General features: G+C 37.3%; 1 protein-coding gene across 3 annotated transcripts in view; it reads left to right on the forward strand.

The window, feature by feature from the left end:
- Positions 1-17,996, forward strand: part of ACVR2A (activin A receptor type 2A) — an 89,843-nt gene that overhangs the window by 67,847 nt on the left and 4,000 nt on the right. For all 3 annotated transcript variants that reach the window (XM_077153728.1, XM_077153727.1, XM_077153729.1), the window contains exons 5-10: positions 1,344-1,487; positions 3,436-3,579; positions 4,546-4,691; positions 6,378-6,492; positions 7,123-7,261; positions 17,235-17,365. In XM_077153728.1, the coding sequence (XP_077009843.1) occupies positions 1,344-1,487; positions 3,436-3,579; positions 4,546-4,691; positions 6,378-6,492; positions 7,123-7,261; positions 17,235-17,365 (819 nt within the window). The remainder of the gene's footprint in view (positions 1-1,343; positions 1,488-3,435; positions 3,580-4,545; positions 4,692-6,377; positions 6,493-7,122; positions 7,262-17,234; positions 17,366-17,996) is intronic.

Below are 17,996 nucleotides of genomic sequence, written 5' to 3' on the forward strand. Positions count from 1 at the left end.
AGCATATCTTTTCCATTTACTTCCTTGTGATGTTTCTTTTATTGAGGGTACTCCTAATGTAGATGTCAACTTTTTAGAGTGACACCAGCAGTCCGAGTAGTGCCTAAAGGAGCACTAACATTCTTAAGACCTTAGAAGAGAAGATAAAAAGAAAGAGAAGGGCAGAATTCTTGTCTGCCATGTTGGAGACCCAGGTTTGATTCCTGCCCATGTGAAAAAAAAGAAAGGGAGAAGAAAGACTGTCAGAGATGCCTTGATAGATGGGTGACATAACATTTACAAGTGTTTTAGGTAGCAGCCAGTGTCATAATGTCTGTTTGTCACACAGAAATTTTTAGTTCCTCAATAATACTCATTTGGCAGCCTTGAAACAATTTTATTGCTTTTTTCTGAGAGGAGCCTTTCTGCATATCACTTTAGTTGTAGATATTGAACTGATATAGTGCTTTCAATGAAGGGTTGCCACTCTACTTTGTATAGAGAGGATTCTCTTGTGATTTTTAAATGCTGTAGTCCAATTTATGTATTATACCTGCTTTATTTTATTTATTAAATGTAGCAATATACTTCTCTTTTATTTACCCTACTTTATTTACTGTGATGACCATATATCTTCTGGGTTATTGTCATTCAGCCCTAGAATACTGATACTTTTTAATCCCAGATCTATTTTGGAAAGTAATTATAAAGAAAAAGATAAGTTGTTAATGTGTTGGAAAATAAGAATGATGGAGCAGTGTGCTTATTACATTATAGTGCTAACTTATACATTCCTTTGATGTGCTGTTTATTTGATATACCTGTCTACAGTGTGCTTGTGAATGCCTAGGATATCAGTGAAATTAATGAAGAAAAGATTTAAAGTAGATTTATAAGATTTAAATCCACTGAGGAAAGTAGTGAATTTTGAAGAAAGGTTTACTTTGAGACAGCAAGATTTGCTGTTCCTGACACTTTTCAAATTTCTCACCATGTAAGGAAGTACAAACTGGATGAAACCAATGAAATTCTGTGAGCAGTATCCTAAAGTTCACAGAAAATCTTAGTTGGGAAAATTAGTGAGACTGAGAGCAAAAAGATTTTAGATCTTTTCTCCTATTATACATGCATAGCACTAGTGCTATTATGAAAACCCTTAATTCAAGTTGTATGCCTTATGATCACTGTAGATAATTAGTAATGCTTGAAAACTAAGTTCTAGCAAGATTGAAGTTAATGTCGTTTGTATGTGTTTACCGTTTCTGTCAATTGATTCCCCGGTATACTCACTTTTTAAATATTGTTTTAGTATTGATATGTATCATATGCTGCTTATTTATGGTACTATTATCATTTATCTATAGGATCCAGGACCACCTCCACCTTCTCCATTACTAGGTTTGAAGCCACTGCAGTTACTAGAAGTGAAAGCAAGGGGAAGATTTGGTTGTGTCTGGAAAGCCCAGTTGCTCAATGAATACGTGGCTGTCAAAATATTTCCAATACAGGTATGTTTATTGCAGTTTTCTAATTCCTTTTAATTTTTACAAAGATGCAACTGGCTTAAATAATTTTAACTCAGAAACAACCTGCAGACACAAGCCATATATTTCAAGGTAGTTCTTTGTGATACTGAGAAAAGCATTTTATGTCGGCCTTCTCATCTGAAAAATGGAATTATTAGTACAATAATCATCATGTTTATTTGGAAGGCTAGAATTACAATAAGTGAACGTGTAGACTTTTTGCCAAAGTGAAGATGAGGATTCCAAGAAAAAACTCATTATCTGAGTGGTTAAATTTTTAATATCCCATTGACATATCAGAAAAAACATATAAAAGGCTAAAAGAATAGTGTGCTTTGTGTTAGAATAGCTATTTTGAGGTCTGTTACCATACTTGATTCATTTTCATTTTATTTCATTCTACTTTGTTTATGTGAACATTTCTATTTTTGGTTAATTTTTAGAGACGGTGAATCAAGACTGCATATAATTGGTTTATTGTTGAAATCTTTTTCCTTCAAAGGGGGCAAGCATCCTCATAAAACTATGGTCTAATGCACCTCTGAACTGTTACAATGTTCCTTTTGTTCCACTGGTCATAGAGATCTGTGATGAGTCCATCTCCCAGTCTCTTGCTTAAATCCCTACAGCTAAGGATATGCAAAGTATAGAGATCCTGGCTGGGTTTGGTGAAGCAGGCTCCGCCAAAGTGGATGGATCTCCTTATCACTACACTAGGCAGTAGATGTTCTTTATTCCAAAATTGTTATGTAATCAGTTTCATTGCTTAATATATTTAGATTTTAGCCTTCTTGGCTCCTCTGATGCCTATTTGTTACATAGTCTATGCGAAGATATTTATTACTTTTATATTTTTGGTAGCAGTGTGGATACTGTAATTATAGTTCAGTTCTCAGAGGAAGAGTCTGTTCTTGTTGGTCCAAGATTCATACATAAGATCAGAGAAGAAGTTATTTAATTGTGTGAGGAAGATTAAAAATATATTCAAGAAAGGCATTTGGATGCTAGTAACTTGAGTAACCACATCAATAGTTACAGTAGCTATTTGCACCATAGTGTTAGGTATGGATTACTAAGGTTAGTACTCACTAATATGTATACATATCTTATACATCTATCTATGATACAACATGTATGCACAACATATAGTATGACATAAAATACAACAACCCGGAAGGCAGATGATTTCATCCTCGTTTTACTAATGAGGAAACTGAATGATTATGTATCTTGCCCAAAGGTTAGTGAGAAAGCCAGGGTTCAAATCTAATTTGAATCCCAGGGATTCCTAACCATTATGCTAAAGTACCTCCCACTTTTGTTATTCTTTCATAGCAAAAAGCAACTAATATTTTATAAGTAGATATTTATTAGATCACTTTCAGGCATAAATGAATATATGGTATTTTTAATGATTTTTAGTGCGTATTTATGCCCCATTGCACTCTTGTTGATTTTTAAGTGCATTCTAACCGTTTTGTTAAGTTTTTGATATTATGCTAGTGTTTGACACAAACATTTTTCTGTTTAGATCCAGTCATTCTACCTGAATCTCGTCTTTCAGGTATATTATTCTGAATTAAAATCGAAAAGCATTTCACACCATGGTGAAATTCCCCTGTAATACTAACTTATAAATAGAATGTGATGCCATTGTAAGATATCTAAGTGCAGCATTTACACTCACCTCTTTTGTACATACCCTGGGAATACAGAAAAGTATATTTTGAGGGAATGGGGCAGAACAGGTATTTAGTATGGAACCATTACCGATTGTTAGAGTTTTCTCTTATTAAAACAGGGTGAGAGAAATTCCCTGTAATTTAATACTTAGCTTTTTTTTTTTTAATTTTTGCCTTAGAATTTGAGTAAGCTCTTAGATATGTATCTATATTCTTTGTGTTCTAACCATTCTTTTTCTTAACTCTAGGACAAACAATCATGGCAGAATGAATACGAAGTCTATAGTTTGCCTGGAATGAAGCATGAAAACATATTACAGTTTATTGGTGCAGAAAAACGAGGCACCAGTGTTGATGTGGATCTCTGGCTAATCACAGCATTTCATGAAAGGGTAAAAACTGCTGCTGTTTTGATTTAGTAAAGTCAGGGTTGACCTTCTTACCTAATGTTGGCTACAAATCCCTCAGACTTACCCTTCTGGGCATGGAATGTGGTTATAGTTGATTATTATTTAACATGAAAATACAAAAAAAAGTATTTTTTAGAAGTAATTTATTGCAGTAGAAAAGCAAAGCTGGCCTACCTAACCCTGTATTCATATATTGCCAGTCTTATCTTCTTTTGTCCTTGTTTTCCTGTGCTGTAAATACCTCCTTTGGTGATATAAGTACTTATTTTATCTGACCAATGCATAATAATTTTGATTTATTATTTAAGATCCATTTCAATTGCATGAGCCATTTTTCAGCTTGAATTTTTTGTTGGAAGTCTCCTTAATCAATCTAGCTTAGTTGACAAAAGCAGAGTCAGGGTAATAATCACCAAAATTCATTTGCTATTTTCCTCGGTTTTTTGCCTTCTGAGTTACTATGAAGGTACCATTAATGAAGTAGGACATTGTATTCTCCTTGGTGATAGGTTTCACCATTGTCAGATGTTAATGGCTCTTTTACTTCCCTGTATGTGGGTTTTCTCAAAGTGAAGGAAATAATCATTTAAGGAGGAATTGTTGTTTATGTCTTACTTTTGTATTCTCCTAGTCCTATGATAGAATATATCTGTAGTTAGTATATTTTAACTTTTTAAACACTTTCAAGAACTTTAGATTTTCAACATTTAAAAAAAGAACCTTTATCTTCTAAATAGATAACAAGTATTAAAAAGATTAAAAGATACAGATTAATGGTATTCCTTTCCAGTCAGTTGTCTATGACTGAAAGGATACGTGAACCATTCCAGAAAATTGCTTTTTGGAAATTGTTATTCACTGAAATGTGAGATACATTGCCTTCCATTACCTCTTAATAGTAGAAAGAAAGTTCTCCATAAGTTTTTTTTTCCCCTCCCCTTTCTTTAGGGTTCACTATCAGACTTTCTTAAGGCTAATGTGGTCTCTTGGAATGAATTGTGTCATATTGCAGAAACCATGGCTAGAGGATTGGCATATTTACATGAGGATATACCTGGCCTAAAAGATGGCCACAAACCCGCCATATCTCACAGGTAGAGCTAAATTTATATGTTTTTCCCATATAACTCAATATTTGTTTATTGTTTAAACCTTTAACTCCCTGGATAAAATTTATTTTTCCCCTAGTTATCTAATCACATTATAGGAGGAAGTTGATTTCCTTTTGTTTTTAAATGAGCTTTGAAATTGGCCAGAAAGTGTTTTGGATAATGTGTAAAATTTAAATATCATCAGTAAAATTTAATTGTCTACTTATGCTTTAATTTGACTCGTTTTTGAAAGCAGGTTAAGAATGAAAGTATATTTTCTCTCTCAAAACAAAGAGGAATTTGTTATTACTTCATGATGATTATAAATAGGTACAAGGGGATGTAATTAAAAAGAGACTTTGAGTATCTTGTTTGCTTGTGTTTTGAGCGACCATATGACCTTACCTGAGCTAAGGGATAGGGAGTCATCATTTGAAGTACTTACTGATTTATTTACTGAATTGCCTTTTCCAGAGAAGAAATAGTACTCAAACCCAACAATTGTCATACCTTCAAAAGGAAAAATTTAATTCCCCTGAGCATGGGATTCAATTTTATCACCTTGTAATCAATTTAAAGTTGGTTGTTTTAAAAGTAGGCACTGATTTGTTCATTCAGCAACTATTTAAGTGCCATCAGGTGGGGTTTTAGGTTGCTTGGAGGCATTTTTTTTAATCTAACTCAATATAGATTTCTGTTTTTACAAACCTCAAATGTCTTCTAACCCAGAAATAGCCCCCCTTTCTTCATTCCTTACAACATACAATCTGACTGCCTTCTCTTGAATTTCTGCTTGCCCCACCTTTCCCTAGGAAACTATTTCTTTGAAACCTCCAAAGATTAGAAGTGGGATACCTGAAAACTTTGAGTCTAAAACGGATTGGTTTTTATACCTTTTATGGGCATATAATTGTTCCTCCTTTATCCCACTGTTAGTCGCAGTGTCTGAGTCTGTGTATATAAATTTAGCCATTGCTCATGGCTTAAATGTGTCTAACCTAGGGTATAGTAATCTCTAGGATGACTTAGTTGAAGGAAGTGTGTAGAGAAAGATATCTCATTTCTTAAAACTGTTACCCTTTTCAGAATACAGGATCTAGTTAAAGCAGTAGTATATGTTTTCAGTGGAAATTTTCTACGTTATACATTCCTAGAGGATTTTTCTAGGAAGGTGACATTCTACAGCCAGGTGGAATAAGGTCCCACTAAAGAAGGGATTGTTCTGAAATGTAGGCCTACATTTTGGGCAAAAGGCCCCAATTTCTCTCTTTTTAAAAGGTTGTTTCATTTTTTTAAAAAAATTTTTGTAGTTTTATTTATTTGGTAGTTTATGTAGCTATAAACTCTAAAATATTCTTTAACCAGTAATTTTATTGGCATGTTGGAGAGACATAGCTGTTGTGTAGGGATGTACTGTATTTTTAGAAGCCATCTCTTAATAAAACTGCTTTATGGAGGGGATTCCTTTGTATTTTCCATGCTATGAAGAGGAATTTGTCACTTTCCATATCTTGTGCATCAGCTTATCTGGGGACCTACTTAAGCTTTTTTGCCCTCTTCTTTTCTCTGCCATTTCATATGAGTAACTATTCTTTTATAACATACATATTCTCTTTCCTACTTTCAGTTAAAATTAGTAAACAATAACTTGTTTAAACATAACTTGATATTTCTCTTTCTATTTGCAAGGGACATCAAAAGTAAAAACGTGCTGTTGAAAAACAATTTGACAGCTTGTATTGCTGACTTTGGGTTGGCGTTAAAGTTTGAGGCTGGCAAGTCTGCAGGTGATACCCATGGACAGGTAAGGATGATAACTATAACATAGAAGACAAATTAAGCTTGTTCATTTTCTTAGAATGGTGTATCAGGGATGATTTGGTCTAAAATTGTTGCTGTCGTTATTAAATCAGCATCTGATATAAAATGACTCTCTGAAGAGTTACACATTAACGTTTCTGAGGAAGACATTTTCATATGATGTTAGAGGATTGTTGGGACCTTCAGGTGGGTTAGGTTGAACAATTTGTAGACCAACCCAGGCAGATGACATGACATTCTTTTTTTAAAATGGATCAAAGGAGAATCCATCCACTTTTAACAGACCTTGTTCTTAAGGAGTTCTTACATCTAACCTGAGGATTCTTTTGCCATCTAAGAGGCATACTTGAAAGGGTATGCAATTCTGTTTGGCCACGTAGTCTGGTGGTCTTTATTTAGTAAAGATATACCTGATATTAGACCATATTTCATTTGCTTTGATTCCTTTACAGAATCATAAAATACTGTTCAAAAAATTAATGAGGGCAGGGCACAGTGGCTCAGCAGGCAGAGTTCTTGCCTGCCATGCCAGAGACCTGGGTTCGGTTCCCAGTGCTTGCCTGTGCAAAAAAAAAAAAGTTAATGAGTTCTGTGCTTTCAACATCTTTTTCAGGTTGGTACCAGGAGGTATATGGCTCCAGAGGTATTAGAGGGTGCTATAAACTTCCAAAGGGATGCATTTTTGAGGATAGATATGTATGCTGTGGGATTAGTCCTCTGGGAACTGGCTTCTCGCTGTACTGCTGCAGATGGTAAGGAAAACAATATACTTTTAAAAATATATATATGCATGTAACAGGATGATTACATTCTAAATACAAATTATTTTTGTTTGTTTAAATAAACCCCAGGAGGTGGTAAAAAAAAAAAAACCTCACATGAGCTGCAGTTTTGGTTTGGTCATGTGGGTTCTAATCCCCAGGTTCTAAAATGAACTCTTGTGACTAGATGAGCTGCATGTAGATTGGGGAGGGGAGGAGTGCTCTCTATACTGTGCCTGTGTCCAGGATACTCAGGCTGATACTGTTCAGCACTCAGGTGATACCAACAGACCTAACAGATTGAATTTACTACAGTTGCTCCTCCTTTACACAGGACTAGAAGCATACATTTGGATATACCATGGGTAAAATTATGTCTCCTTAAAGCTCTTAAGGTGTGATCTGACACAGCCTTTAATGTTAACATTATCACATTCCCTAGCACAGCACCTCTATTCTTACTGTTCCTGAAGTCCTCATTCAAGTCTTCTAAATATATAAGGTTTATTTTTTGTTTACTTTTTCTCAAATCTGCATACTATATTTCAGGTGTAACAAAACTATAAGTAGTATCTGCTAAGTATTCTTTTCAGTGTTCCTTTGTAGGGCTCTACTCTCTTTACATATGTTGTGGCACTTTTTTTTTTGGATATAAGGCAAATTTCCTGATGCTTACCTCCCAGACAAAAGTAAATGAGCTTAATCTGTTTTTTATTTTAATTTATAATTGCGTAAAACCTTCCTCTGAATTGTCCAAGTTCATAGAATAAATTGTGTTGAATATTTAAAAATATATAACCGACTTAACCATTATGTTAATAAATATATCTTATTTGCTCTGAGTACAGTCTTTAGTGTAGGGCAGACTACTTCTGGAATATGGAATTTGATTTTGGATCCTGTGATTTTAAAAGGAACTTAGTAGAGTGCGTACAGGAATGGGGTGCTATTCATTCTTCCGGGATTGGGAGTCTAGTGTGGGAGCATCAAGCCTCTCAAGACAATGAATTTTGTATTTTGTGCCAAAGAGACTTTTAATTTCAGTACCTGGGATATAAAATTGGTGGGGAGGATCCAAGATGGCGTCTTAGTAAGGTACATGCGTCTTAGTTCCTCCGACTCCAAATCAACTAATAGGTGAACAGAAACAGTACAGAACAGCTCCCGGGGCTACAGCAGGGAATGGACACACAGCGTAACCCAGTCTGGGCTGGTTAGTCTGACTGCGAAACTCGGCTGCGGTGAGTGAGATCCCCGAGCGGCAGGCGATTTCCCGAGCAGCCGCAGCTGCGGCGGTCCGAGCTAATCCCTCCCTCCTTCCCGGGCTGGCTGAGGGACGCGGAGAGACAAGCTTCCCAGCCAAGGCGGCCGGCGCCACACTTTTGCGGGCGGCTTCGAGTCCGCAGCTACGAGTCTTGGATCAGAGGGCTATACAAAGTCTGGGCTGGCAAGTCTGACTGCGACTCTTGGCTGCGGCGAGACCCCCGAGCAGCGCGTGATTTGCCGAGCAGCCGCAGCTGCGGCGGTCCGAGCTAATCCCTCCCTCCTTCCCGGGCCGGCTGAGAGTATCGGAGAAGCAAGTTTCCCAAGCCGAGGCAGGCGGCGCCCTTCTTCTGCGTGCGGCTTCGAGTCTTGGCTTCGAGTCCGCAGCTATGAGTCTTGGATCAGAGGGCTATACAAAGTCTGGGCTGGCAAGTCTGACTGCGACTCTTGGCTGCGGTGAGACCCCCGAGCAGCGCGTGATTTGCCGAGCAGCCGCAGCTGCGGCGGTCCGAGCTAATCCCTCCCTCCTTCCCGGGCCGGCTGAGAGTATCGGAGAAGCAAGTTTCCCAAGCCGAGGCAGACGGCGCCCTTCTTCTGCGGGCGGCTTCGAGTCTCGGCTTTGAGTCCGCGGCTACGAATCTCAGATCAGAGGGCTATCCAAAGTCTGGGCTGGCTAGACTGGCTGCGAGACTCGGCTGCGGTGAGACCCCCGAGCGGCGCGTGATTTCCCGATCAGCGGCAGCTGCGGTGGTCCGAGCTACTCCCTCCCTCCTTTCCGGGCCGGCTGAGAGTATCGGAGAAGCAAGTTTCCCAAGCCGAGGCAGGCGGCACCCCTCTTTTGCGGGCGGCTTCGAGTCTCTGCTTCGAGTCCGCGGATACGAGTCTCGGATAGGAGGGCTATCCAAGCCGCGGTAGCCACCCCCCCACGGGAGGCTTCCTGGTCCGGTGGGGAATCCCCCAGGCCCGCTGCGGCACGCAACCAGCCACAGGGTCCCCTCAAGCCGCGGCAGCTGACGCCCCCACCACGCGCGGCCCCTGAACCAACGGAGAGAATTGGATCCGAAATCCCCAGGCCACGGAGATCGGTGACTGGGGGAGACCCATTCCAAACACTTGAGACAAACGTGTGCCACGTGCGCCACATACTGGGCAAGATAAGAAAAACAGATCCCAGAGATTTCACAGAAAAATATTACAACCTTGCTGGGTCCAACACCAAGAGAAATCTGAATAAATGCCCAGACGCCAGCAGCAGAAGATAACTGTCCACGCTCAAAAGATTGAGAATATGGCTCAGTCAAAGGAACAAACCAATAGCTCAAATGAGACACAAGAGCTGAGACAACTAATGCTGAATATACGAACAGAAATGGAAAACCTCTTCAAAAATGAAATCGATAAATTGAGGGAGGACATGAAGAGGACATGGGCTGAACATAAAGAAGAAATAGAAAAACCGAAAAAACAAATCGCAGAACTTATGGAAGTGAAGGATAAAGTAGCAAACATAGAAAAAATAATGGATAGCTACAATGATAGATTTAAAGAGACAGAAGATAGAATTAGTGATTTGGAGGATGGAACATCTGAATTCCAAAAAGAAACAGAAACTATCCGGAAAAGAATGGAAAAATTTGAACAGGGTATCAGGGAACTCAAGGACAATATGAACCGCACAAATATACGTGTTGTGGGTGTCCCAGAAGGAGAAGAGAAGGGAAAAGGAGGAGAAAAACTAATGAAAGAAATTATCACTGAAAATTTCCCAACTCTTATGAAAGACCTAAAATTACAGATCCAAGAAGTGCAGCGCACCCCAAAGAGATTAGACCCAAATAGGCGTTCTCCAAGACACTTACTAGTTAGAATGTCAGAGGTCAAAGAGAAAGAGAAGATCTTGAAAGCAGCAAGAGAAAAACAATCCATTACATACAAGGGAAACCCAATAAGACTTTGTGTAGATTTCTCAGCAGAAACCATGGAAGCTAGAAGACAGTGGGATGATATATTTAAAATACTAAAAGAGAAAAACTGCCAACCAAGACTCCTATATCCAGCAAAATTATCCTTCAAAAATGAGGGAGAAATTAAAACATTCTCAGACAAAAAGTCACTGAGCGAATTTGTGACCAAGAGACCAGCTCTGCAAGAAATACTAAAGGGAGCACTAGAGTCAGATACAAAAAGACAGAAGAGAGAGATATGGAAAAGAGTGTAGAAAGAAGGAAAATCAGATATGATATATATAATACAAAAGGCAAAATGTTAGAGGAAAATATTATCCAAACAGTAATAACACTAAATGTCAATGGACTGAATTCCCCAATCAAAAGACATAGATTGGCAGAATGGATTAAAAAACAGGATCCTTCTATATGCTGTCTACAGGAAACACATCTTAGACCCAAAGATAAACATAGGTTGAAAGTGAAAGGTTGGGAAAAGATATTTCATGCAAATAACAACCAGAAAAGAGCAGGAGTGGCTATACTAATATCCAACAAATTAGACTTCAAATGTAAAACAGTTAAAAGATACAAAGAAGGACACTATATACTAATAAAAGGAACAATTAAACAAGAAGACATAACAATCATAAATATTTATGCACCGAATCAGAATGCCCCAAAATACGTGAGGAATATACTGCAAACACTGAAAAGGGAAATAGACTCATATACCATAATAGTTGGAGACTTCAACTCACCACTCTCATCAATGGACAGAACATCTAGACAGAGGATCAACAAAGAAATAGAGAATCTGAATATTACTATAAATGAACTAGACTTAATAGACATTTATAGGACATTACATCCCACAACAGCAGGATACACCTTTTTCTCAAGTGCTCATGGATCATTTTCAAAGATAGACCATATGCTGGGTCACAAAGCAAGTCTTAACAAATTTAAAAAGATTGAAATCTTACACAACACTATCTCGGACCATAAAGGAATGATGTTGGAAATCAATAATAGGCAGAGTACCAGAAAATTCACAAATACGTGGAGGCTCAACAACACACTCCTAAACAACGACTGGGTCAAAGAAGAAATTGCTAGAGAAATTAGCAAATACCTCGAGGCGAATGAAAATGAAAACACAACATATCAAAACTTATGGGACGCAGCAAAGGCAGTGCTAAGAGGGAAATTTATTGCTCTAAATGCCTATATCAGAAAAGAAGAAAAGGCAAAAATTCAGGAATTAACTATCCATTTGGAAGAACTGGAGAAAGAACAGCAAGCTAACCCCAAAGCAAGCAAAAGGAAAGAAATAACAAAGATTAGAGCACAAATAAATGAAATTGAAAACATGAAAACAATAGAGAAAATCAATAAGGCCAGAAGTTGGTTCTATGAGAAAATCAATAAGATTGATGGGCCCTTAGCAAGATTGACAAAAAGAAGAAGAGAGAGGATGCAAATAAATAAGATCAGAAATGGAAGAGGAGACATAACTACTGACCTCACAGAAATAAAGGAGGTAATAACAGGATACTATGAACAACTTTACGCTAATAGATACAACAATTTAGAGGAAATGGACGGGTTCCTGGAAAGACATGAACAACCAACTTTGACTCAAGAAGACATAGATGACCTCAACAAACCAATCACAAGTAAAGAAATTGAAGCAGTCATTCAAAAGCTTCCTAAAAAGAAAAGTCCAGGACCAGACGGCTTCACATGTGAATTCTATCAAACATTCCAGAAAGAATTAGTACCAACTCTCCTCAAACTCTTCAAAAAAATCAAAGTGGAGGGAAAACTACCTAATTCATTCTATGACGCCAACATTACCCTCATACCAAAACCAGGCAAAGATATTACAAGAAAAGAAAACTACAGACCAATCTCTCTAATGAATATAGATGCAAAAATCCTCAATAAAATTCTAGCAAATCGTATCCAACAACACATTAAAAGAATTATTCATCATGACCAAGTAGGATTCATCCCAGGTATGCAAGGATGGTTCAACATAAGAAAATCAATTAATGTAATACACCATATCAACAAATCAAAGCAGAAAAATCACATGATCATCTCAATTGATGCAGAGAAGGCATTTGACAAGATTCAACATCCTTTCCTGTTGAAAACACTTCAAAGGATAGGAATACAAGGGACCTTCCTTAAAATGATAGAGGGAATATATGAAAAACCCACAGCTAATATCACCCTTAATGGGGAAAAATTGAAAACGTTCCCCCTAAGATCAGGAACAAGACAAGGATGTCCACTATCACCACTATTATTCAACATTGTGTTGGAGGTTCTAGCCAGAGCAATTAGACAAGAAAAAGAAATACAAGGCATCAAAATTGGAAAGGAAGAAGTAAAACTATCACTGTTTGCAGACGATATGATACTATACATCGAAAACCCGGAAAAATCCACAACAAAACTACTAGAGCTAATAAATGAGTACAGCAAAGTAGCAGGTTACAAGATCAACATTCAAAAATCTGTAGCATTTCTATACACTAGCAATGAACAAGCGGAGGGGGAAATCAAGAAACGAATCCCATTTACAATTGCAACTAAAAGAATAAAATACCTAGGAATAAATTTAACTAAAGAGACAAAAAACCTATATAAAGAAAACTACAAAAAACTGCTAAAAGAAATCACAGAAGACCTAAACAGATGGAAGGGCATACCGTGTTCATGGATTGGAAGACTAAATATAGTTAAGATGTCAATTCTACCTAAATTGATTTACAGATTCAATGCAATACCAATCAAAATCCCAACAACGTATTTTTCAGAAATAGAAAAACCAATAAGCAAATTTATCTGGAAGGGCAGGGTGCCCCGAATTGCTAAAAACATCTTGAGGAAAAAAAACGAAGCTGGAGGTCTCGCGCTGCCTGACTTTAAGGCATATTATGAAGCCACAGTGGTCAAAACAGCATGGTATTGGCATAAAGATAGATATATCGACCAATGGAATCGAATAGAGTGCTCAGATATAGACCCTCTCATCTATGGACATTTGATCTTTGATAAGGCAGTCAAGCCAACTCACCTGGGACAGAACAGTCTCTTCAATAAATGGTGCCTAGAGAACTGGATATCCATATGCAAAAGAATGAAAGAAGACCCATATCTCACACCCTACACAAAAGTTAACTCAAAATGGATCAAAGATCTGAACATTAGTTCTAAGACCATAGAACAGTTAGAGGAAAATGTCGGGAGATATCTTATGAATCTTACAATTGGAGGCGGTTTTATGGACCTTACACCTAAAGCAAGAGCACTGAAGAAGGAAATAAATAAATGGGAACTCCTCAAAATTAAATACTTTTGTGCATCAAAGAACTTCATCAAGAAAGTAGAAAGACAGCCTACACAATGGGAATCAATATTTGGAAACGACATATCAGATAAAGGTCTAGTATCCAGAATTTATAATGAGATTGTTCAACTCAACAACAAAAAGATAGCCAACCCAATTACAAAATGGGAAAAAGACTTGAATAGACACCTCTCAGAGGAGGAAATACAAATTGCCAAAAGACACATGAAGAGATGCTCAATGTCCCTGGCCATTAGAGAAATGCAAATCAAAACCACAATGAGATATCATCTCACACCCACCAGAATGGCCATTATCAAGAAAACAGAAAATGACAAGTGCTGGAGAGGATGCGGTGAAAGAGGCACACTTATCCACTGTTGGTGGGAATGCCAAATGGTGCAACCACTGTGGAAAACAGTTTGGCGGTTCCTCAAAAAGCTGAATATAGAATTGCCATACGACCCAGCAATACCATTGCTGGGAATCTACTCAAAGGACTTAAGGGCAAAGACACAAACGGACATTTGCACACCAATGTTTATAGCAGCGTTATTTACAATTGCAAAGAGATGGAAACAGCCAAAATGTCCATCAACAGACGAGTGGCTAAACAAACTGTGGTATATACATACGATGGAATATTATGCAGCTTTAAGGCAGGATAAACTTATGAAGCATGTAATAACATGGATGGACCTAGAGAACATTATGCTGAGTGAGTCTAGCCAAAAACTAAAAGACAAATACTGTATAGTCCCAATGATGTGAATCGACACTCGAGAATAAACTTGGAATATGTCATTGGTAACAGAGTTCAGCAGGAGTTAGAAATAGGGTAAGATAATGGGTAATTGGAGCTGATGGAATACAGACTGTGCAATAGGACTAGATACAAAAACTCAAAAATGGACAGCACAATAATACCTAATTGTAAAGTAATCATGTTAAAATACTGAACGAAGCTGCATCCGAGCGATAGGTTCTTGTTTTGTTTTGTTTTGTTTGTTTTGTTCTTATTATTATTACTTTTATTTTTTTTTCTCTATATTAACATTCTATATTTTTTTCTGTTATACTGCTAGTTCTTCTAAACCGATGCAAATGTACTAAGAAACGATGATCATGCATCTATGTGATGATGTTCAGAATTACTGATTGCATATGTAGAATGGTATGATGTCTAAAAAAAAAATGGTCAGCACAATACTGCCTAACTGTAATGTAATTATGTTGGAACGCTGAATGAAGCTGCATCTGATCTATAGTTTTTTTTTGTTTCTTTTTCTTTCTCTTATATATTTTTGTACTTTTTATTTTTATTTGTGTTTTCTCTGTTATCACTATTTCTTTTTCTGTTGTCGTGCTATTTCTTTCTCTAAATCGATGCATATGTACTGAGAAATGATGACCATACACCTATGTGATGATATTAAGAATTACTGATTGCATATGTAGAATGGATTGATTTCTAATGTTGTGTTAGTTAATTTTTTTTAATTAATAAAAAAAAAAATTGGTGGGCCTCCATGTTTGTTTAGTTGGATCATAAGAAACATGCAAGGTACTGGAACCGTTTTCTTGTTTAGGGGCAACATTGTATCAACATGGCATTCTCGATCACCTGGATTAACAGCAACTAAGTCTCCTCTATTTCAAATCTTGTCAAATTTGCCAGTATTTACTCTGGAAATATAAAAAATGCTAAAACAGTACAATAAAATAGTCCCTGAAGAACTCTTCAATACTTTGGCTCCAGGAATTTCAGCAGTTGGCTCTACTGAGTAAGAACGATTCTGCTCTGTAAAAATTCTTGACTCCCAAGTTTAGTGATCTCCACACCAACTACACTGTGCTCCCACTCTGCAGACCATCCCATCTCAACTACTTTTCCACAAGGACGAAAAATATCCTGAGTCCACTCTTGCTGTTAAGAGAAGTATCCAAATGTTTCTTTAATAGCTGATGTCCTTGTTCTTAATGATGTGAAATATTGCAGCTCACCCACTTTTCCTGCCATTCTTCCAGTTAGTACTTCGTTTTTCTGTACCTCATTCTCGGGTTACTCATTAATTTTGAGTAAAGTTCTTGTGTCATTCATAGTTTTATAGACAACTTTACCTCACAGGCAGCTATCTTTAAGCCTCTTCAGCTGCCCACTGCCTGTCCCTCCTGGGAATCTTATTGGAGAATGCAGTTCTGGGGTGGGGCCTGTGATTCTGCATTTCTTATAAGCTACCAGTTGATGCCAGTGCTGTTGACCTGAGTAGCAAGAGTTGAATGGACACCTTAAAATGTTAGTACTCAGAGTCAGTGGAAATGCTCTAACAAAACTCTATAGCTGTCAGAAATTCTTAAGTTGGAGGACTGCGTTATGATGGCACTTCATGATTCATTGTTTATAATGTTATTAGTTCATTTCAAGGGGTTGTACAAAGTTTGTATCTAGGGACAAATGCATCTGGTCACTGAAGTAGCTCATTAGTGACCCTGTCCTGCCTATCATGGGGAAATAGTACAGTAATTGAAATCAACATAATTAAGAGCTATTCAGAGATGGATTCAAATTCCTGCTTTGCCACTTAAACAGCTGTGTGCCCTTGTTTAAATTATGTAACTTTCTGAGCATCCTTACGTATAAAATAGTGGTAATGCCACCTTCATGCTGTAAAGATAAAGTAAATGATATATGTAAAGTTCCTGGTCAGAATAGTTGCTCCTCAAATATTAGTTATTATTAACTCCTACATGCATATTCATATTTATTTGAGTAAGCCCAAGAAAAAAAGAATTCAGATTTATTGTTGAATAAATCTGAAGGTACATTATGACTTGTTGGGAACACTGATTGGAGAGTATGTCGGTGATTTAAAACAAAAATAAGAACCCATGCTGTAGATCTTGTGGGGGCAGAGAAGAGGTGTGACTCTGAAGGGTGAGATTCTTCATGTGGATTTTATGTGGGGTTTGGGTATGGCATAGAATAAAGATACTTATAACAGATTGAACCCAGAGTTGTCAGAGAGGGAAACACTAATGGAATATTGTGATCTGAAAGGCAAGGAGTAGGTGGCTTAAAGGGGTATTATATCCTTGATTTGCAAATACTGCTTTCTACGTTGCATAATACAGATGGAGATAGGCATTCCTGAAACAGAAAGCTCTTTATACAATCTCAACACAGATCACACACTTTAACATCCTTAACATATACTACAGACTTTTTGATTTATCCTAGTTTGGTGTAAGTATAGTTGAAAGTCTGTTTCTCTCCTGCCATTTTGGATAAAAAAGTGAGTTATGTCCTAGGAGTTTTGTACCAGTTTGGAAATCAGGAAGATTTGAATATAGTGATTTTCTCTTCTTTTTTTTTTTTTTTTTTGTACTTCAGGACCTGTGGATGAATACATGTTGCCATTTGAGGAGGAAATTGGCCAGCACCCATCCCTTGAAGATATGCAGGAAGTTGTTGTGCATAAAAAAAAGAGGCCTGTTTTAAGAGATTATTGGCAGAAACATGCTGTAAGTTATAAATTAGCTTCTAATTTGAAATCCTAATAAAATGCTTTACAGAGGAACGTTTATCTCTGCACATTTCTTTTTCTTCTGGAAGGATTTTCTGGGGAGGTGATCTTCATGCAGGATGTTCTGCAGTTTTAGAACTTTAGTGTACTTGTGAGGGAGGTCCTGAAGTCACAGAGCCTTAGGAGACTCTCATCTCTGTGATCCTATGCAGATGAGTATGCCTACTTGGAAAGCTTCCTAGGAAAGACAGTGCCTGACTCTGAGCCTGTGGATAGTTGGGTAACCTTCCCATATGGTGCCATTTTTAAAAGCTTATTATGTATTTATTTATCATTTGGTTTTCTCCTCTCCACAGGAGTTTGTTTTAGCCATTTGATTTGGGAGAGAAAAACCTTCAAGTTCTTAAGAATGCTTTAAAACTAGACTAGGCAAAGGCTGGAACAGTATTGCACTGATTGTTTTAGTCTAGCTATAGACCTTGATAGACTAGAAACATGAATGTAAAACCAAGTAGAGGATCCTCGGGGAAGATCTTTTAACCATCTTTCTATTTAACTGCAAGATAGAAATGCTGGTAATACCTAAGAAAACAATAAAAGGTAATAGGTTTCTATAGCCTTGGTTTTGA

This window comes from Tamandua tetradactyla, chromosome 3 (genome assembly GCF_023851605.1).
Source record: "Tamandua tetradactyla isolate mTamTet1 chromosome 3, mTamTet1.pri, whole genome shotgun sequence".
NCBI classification, from domain to species: Eukaryota; Metazoa; Chordata; class Mammalia; order Pilosa; family Myrmecophagidae; genus Tamandua; species Tamandua tetradactyla.